Source organism: Bacillus rossius, chromosome 1, assembly GCF_032445375.1.
Source record: "Bacillus rossius redtenbacheri isolate Brsri chromosome 1, Brsri_v3, whole genome shotgun sequence".
In the NCBI taxonomy this organism is placed as follows: Eukaryota; Metazoa; Arthropoda; class Insecta; order Phasmatodea; family Bacillidae; genus Bacillus; species Bacillus rossius.
Window position 1 is genome coordinate 185,672,791 of NC_086330.1, and position 6,269 is coordinate 185,679,059.

General features: G+C 33.0%; 1 protein-coding gene across 1 annotated transcript in view; it reads right to left on the reverse strand.

The window, feature by feature from the left end:
- The window catches only part of LOC134540937 (protein giant-lens), an 86,829-nt gene extending 85,044 nt beyond the window's left edge, over positions 1 to 1,785 (reverse strand). The window contains exons 1-2 of the mRNA XM_063384051.1: positions 1,780 to 1,785; positions 1,496 to 1,672 (exon numbers count right to left, since the gene is read on the reverse strand). Of these exons, the coding sequence (XP_063240121.1) occupies positions 1,496 to 1,672; positions 1,780 to 1,785 (183 nt within the window). The remainder of the gene's footprint in view (positions 1 to 1,495; positions 1,673 to 1,779) is intronic.
- Between the last annotated feature and the right edge of the window lie 4,484 nt (positions 1,786 to 6,269).

Sequence of the window (6,269 nt, forward strand, 5' to 3'; positions counted from 1 at the left end):
CGCAAGGATGTCTAGTCATTGAAAACGAACCAGATGCTGATGTGAATGCGATTGTACCAATTCCTGGTTTACTCTTATGCACATAAATCATTCGCTCTTGTATAGTAACCTTTCTTTTTTGACGCGCAGCAAGGCTTTTGCATGTCTTCAAGTGATGTTTCAAATTAACATTTTTTGTAAATTGCTTGCGACACTTTTTGGAGGCAAACATTTTACGAGAAAGATTCTTAGAATATTGTTTCTAAAAATTCTATAAACGTCACTTAGGTTTACACATTTACGCGAAACATGCAGCGAGATGAAAATTGTTTAGTAATTAAGTTTGCCAAGACTCCCACATTTTAATTCTTAACTTGAAAAAATTAAACTTAACCTGAATCTTTGCCAAAGAGTTAGGAATTGATATATGCGCGCTTTCAGCAGCAACATAAACATAACTGAAAATCGCATGCTAGCTTAGTAAGAAATGGCATACGCACTAAACATACAGCTTTAACCGTTGAGGACGCCATGTTTTTCGATACTTTTCCGCAGCAAAACAACATATCGCTCACAGAAGAGAGAAAATGTTTCTTGTTATTACAGTCTATGGCCATGGATTACAAAGAAGTGAACATTGGTCCGATTGTGTTGTCATGTCTACAACAATGCTATGATGGCCTGGCTTGGTAGAATTTTGATGAATTTTAATTTTTTCAGGGGTTCAAATTTAAAAATTTTACCTTTTCGAAACTTTCCAATCAGTTGTGGGGCTGTATCTAACTACTGTCAAAATCTTGAGATTCTAGCTGCTCGTTTGTAAGTGGGTTAGAATTTGTGTAGATGAGTAAGCCAGTGAGTCGCTCATCGAGGTGTATAATTTGGATACTAAACAGTCTGAATTCGAACGAAAAACTTCAGCTACAGGTTCATCACCACCAGATAAATTGAAAACGTGTACGACTTATGGTCTAAAGAGCACCCTAAGGCTGGTATACGTATTTTAATTTTGAACTGAAAAACAGTTTTATTGCAATTAATAGAGAAAGTATTTAAGGTGAAAAACTGATCGTTTGGAACATGTTTAAATTAAATAATTATAAAACCACCGCGGATTTTGTCGTTGTAGCAAAAATATTTCGTTGAAATAATTGGGAGTACAAATACGCCACAAAAAAATGTTTGCAAAATGAAGGTGTAACTCATAATTATTTCAATGAAATAATTTGCTACGGCAACCCAATCCGCGCTGGTTGTATAATTCCGTTCAGTTAAACATAATCCATGCGCTCAGTGTTCTATGTTAAATATTACGCTATTATTTACAATAAAATATTGCTTAGCTCCAACTTCAAAGACGTATACAACCTTAGGGAAGCAATTTAGTCCGTAAGTTGAGTTAAGTTTTCAAAATATATTGCCACGATGAACCTGCAGACGAAGTTTGGTTGGTGTAATTCATACTCAGCCTGTATATCTAAGCGATCGTGTCACGTGTAAAGCCTGAGCGCTGTACCTTTAAAAGGCGGTTCTTGTCGGCGACGGTGCGGCCATCTGCAGTGCCGGTCCCTGACGGGCACTGCCTGCCGCTCGGGCAGCGACACAGCCGCTCCGCCCAGGGCCGCGCGTACAGGTCGACCCGGCTGCACACCGCACGTGGGCCCGCGCACTGGGGCAGGTCGTCCTCGGAGCTCTGCAAGCACAGTCTTCTCCGCTAACTGCACCTCAATGACTGCACATCAGTTAAAACTGATCCTGAATCAGAGAAATCTACACTGTTAGAAATTACAGTAAATTTACGGACATTCCAACGAAGAAACACCCGTAGATAAACTGAACGCTCTTCGTTTTTCTGTAAAACGTAATCTCCGTAAAATTACGGTGGCATTAGAGAGAGAGAAATAACTGTGCTGTCGCCCCTCTCTCTCATTCACCGTTTAGTGCCCTCTGCGCATGCGCGTAATTTACTTCGGCGTACTTCGGCCTACTTCGTGAACTATCATTTGTTTTTTTCCCATGCATTCCGTGTTTTGTTTTGTTGCTGTTTCTTAATTCGCATATATATGGAATTGTTCAAAAGATATTCCTAGTGATTTTATATTAATTATTATTGAAATAAAGTTTACTGCTTTTAAGATTGATAAAATACCTGCTATATGTAATGAAAAAATATCTGATTCTAGAAGTTGACCGTGGTCAGCCATGTGTGGAAGAAGAGAGCAATTAATTTTTCGAAGTTTTATACAAACGGAAGAATTTTGTGAGTCCATGCGCAAGGTAAGTTCAATTAGAGTATCTGTTTTTATTTAAATAAATTATATTATATATATTTATATATATATATATATAAGTTTTTTATACCACCAATAATATAACCAGGTTAAGCGCACGCAAGACACGCAAGTTTCGGTAAATATGTAATTTAGAAAAAAAATTTTAAAAATCCGAAAATACTTTTATAATTATGCATATTATGCTCTTTCACTTCCTCTTTTCATTAAACCCGGTGGAGATAAGAAATTCCAAATACTTTAGGAGATATCGAATTTTTTAATTTTCATAGTTGGGCGATATTTGTTAAAAAAAATTTAAAAATTCCGAAAATACTTTTATTTTATGCTCTTTAACCAAAAATGCAACTTTTATTCAACTTACAATCTTTATTTATTGTTCTACCTGAAGTTCAAGATCTAATGATGTACTTAATTGAAACAGTAAGCATTGTGTACCACAGGGTCAAAATGTACAGTTTAATGCCATCAAGATGAAGGGCTCAACTTAGATACGCGATACGGAACTTTTACCATTAAAATGAACACCTTGAAGTATCAAATGTCAGCTTAGAAAATGATTTGAAAACAAGTCAGGAAGTAAAAAAAAAATAGCCTTTTGAAAGTTTTTTTTCTTAGGAAAGTATACTTCAGTATTATCTAAGCATGTATTCTTTCCTTTAATTTATTATGCTTGCACATATTCAAAACATAGTATGAAATGAACATTAACAACGTACTTTCTGATGAACAAAATTTGTTTCTGGATTTATTAATGTAATTTTTATGTACTAATGGATTTTATTTTGGGACTATGAACTTTTTTTATGCATGCACTTAAAAGCTTTTGTTTCGTACTAATTTACCCAACCAAAATTGACAAAAATGGTGTTAAAATAATGTTTATTGTTTCCTAGCCTCCCGCTGTACTCTGTTGGCAATGTGCTAAAGCAGGTGCTCTTCAGAAAGTAAAAAAATATAATTTTGAGATTTCTACTTTTGTATTCCTCTCATGTTTAGCATTATTAAAAATTGCAATTTAAAAAATGCTGTTGTAATTGGTATAGTGCATTCATATGGAAAAAAGTTCATCATTCACTCATAAGAAATATGTTCATCGTTCCAGAATAAAATCTAAAACACGTAAGTCACGAAAATAAATGCAGAAAAGGATTTGGCTTTCTTTAAGTATGTTGAATTGTTCATCACATTCTTTTAATTTTTTGAAATATGTTGTTAATATATTAAATTAAAGAAATAAATTTTATTTCAGTAATTCTGAAGGAGAGATGCTTTCATTCCTGAAAACAAAAGTTTTAAAACTGCTTTTTTTTTAAATTATTTTCGTGTTTTCGATACAATTTCTACGAGGGTGAGGAATAGGTTATGTAATCTACAATAAAAATGGCTGCAAATTGGTGTGAATAGGGGTCACATTAGTTTGTGAAAAACATTAAAAATAATAACCTGTGTTTTTCTGCACCTTCTTACCGGTAACCCTGCTGAGATCTGACTGTAAGAGGAAAATGTTAATAATTCTCTTAAATAAATTTTTTCGATTAGGTCAGCTACATTATTAATGTAACCGAATGATTATAACCAACTTTTCATCTAAGTTAATTTTTGCCTGGTTTCCCAAAATTCACTACTCTCCATAATTACCTTGTTGTAAGAATTAATGTACAGCAATTTAAATAACTCAATCAATATTTGTTTCATGGTAATATATCAGAACTAGCCATTTCCCTCGACTTCAAAGGTCTTAAAATTTAACAAGTTTTCAGAAATCAGGGGATAAAAAGGAAGCTCTTTTATGATAATATTAATATTGACAATTTTACAGATTTAAAGTATGGCTGATTACATAAGAAACCTTTCACTTTTGATTTTGATTCCTAGACCTGTACACTGAGCATCTGTGCATCTAGTCCTCTCAAAAACACTTAACTTCCTCCAGAAAAACCTTACTTTTACTGGAAAAACCTTTACAATATTAAAACCACAACCAAATAGGACAGGGGTGCCAAGCACCTGAAGAAAATTAAAATTAGGGGTAGACTGAAGGTCAAATTAATCTCACCGTGCCCCTGGGGCCGGTTCCCTACCTCAAAAAGTGGGAGGTTAAAACTAAGTTTAAAGGGGACCTAGTCCCCACAAGTCACTGACTTAATACAGCTAAGTGAATTTAAGTGAGAAGTTAGATCTAGTCTGCCTGTACCTACATCAAATTAATACAAAAAAACTTGTATAGACTATGTTTTCAGGAAGCCTAGCTCCCTGCGGTCCTTAAATAAATTCAAACTTAACCTATGCACTTAAACTATAATTCGGTGAACCTGGGAAGTAGCCCCTTCCTAACTTTACTTAGATACATAATAATAATTTTTATAGGCAGGTTGCCTGTTCCGAAGTTAACCCAGTTATAGCTGCCTGTTCCGAAGTTAACCCAGTCATAGCTGCCCTCCACCTGCTACTTTAAGTGCCTCAGAACTGCATTCCTAACAAAGCTATTATTATTAACTAGTAGGTAAGAACATGTTATTCTTATAAATTTAATACTTCACCATCTTCATAAAGTAACAACTAATAACAATTAAACCAATTTTAAAATTGTAATATTGAAACAAGTATTATAAAAAATGTTGCCTAGGTGTATAGTAAATGTATAATTTCGCTGTGGGTATTTCAAGTAAAATAGGACCACACAATACAAAAATCTGCTTTCTTAACACCATCATTTTTTTAAAATATCACCATGAAATATTGATACAATTTGGGACATGCCCCATTGTTGGTCATAAGAAACCTTAAATTTGGACAAAAACATTCATTTACAAAAAAAAGATGAACATGCAAACACAGAAAACAAGCTAAAATGAGCCAATGTAAAAAAAAAAACAGAATTCTTCTGTATTTTTTGTGCTGTTGAAGTTTTAATTCTTGGCACTACCTGCTTTTATTTTGTTTTCTGTGTGTTTGCACATGAATTTATTTTAATTTTTCTCAGTTATTTTCAGGTTTCTTATGACATACAGTCATACAGCTATGGTTTATGTCGATAAAAAAAATTTTTAATCAATCTTACCCAATGCAGTAACCATTCAAAGACTGAACCATGAAATCTTGTCTTCATCTATGAGGTATATATTAATACATTAATTAGTAGTGAGTTGTGTATGTATGTAGGCTACACACAAAAAAAAAACTACAAATGAAAAGATACATTGAAATTTTGGCATTACTTTATAAAAAATGTAATTTACCTCCACAACCATTCTGATCCCTAAACAACTAAGTAACTTTATGTAACTATAATACATAACACTATACTTGGTATAACAACCAAGTTTAATTATATATAATAACACTGATTTACCTATCCCATTATTTGTTTATTTATTTTATAATTATAAATAAATGATTTTTTTCTCTTCTTTTTACATTTTGGTGTATTTTTTTTCTTTTGTATTACTTATATTTATTCAAGCCCTTCCCATTTACTTTATTTTATAATAAATTTGCATCTAAACAACACTGCCCATGTTATTAAAAAAAATTGCCAGTTGCACCCATTGTAGCCATAACTATACATCCCCCACCCATGATCCAGTTCTACCAACATAAAATACCTACTCCCTGGCTTAGAATAACTTTCCACTGATAGCCTAACTTTAAACTAAATTAACTTTACTGATTACCTGCCGCTTTGTTAATTTCTGCCAACTAGAGAGGCCTGAACAACCTACATTTTTTTTTTTTTTTTCCCATATTTTGTTTTCCCAATTATGTTGAATTTCCTTCTTGTTTCTGCTAAATTCTTTTTTTGCCTTCCCTGCTGCCTCCCACTTATTATAATCTTCATAACCATAACAACCGAGTTAAATAATATACATACCATAACTTTTTAATTTATTTTTAATTGTTTTCAACCTTATCATTGCTTTTTTTTACAAGCAGACTTTTTTCACATACTTTATTTTATAGTAAATTTAATCTTTAACAACCCTGCCAATGTTATTA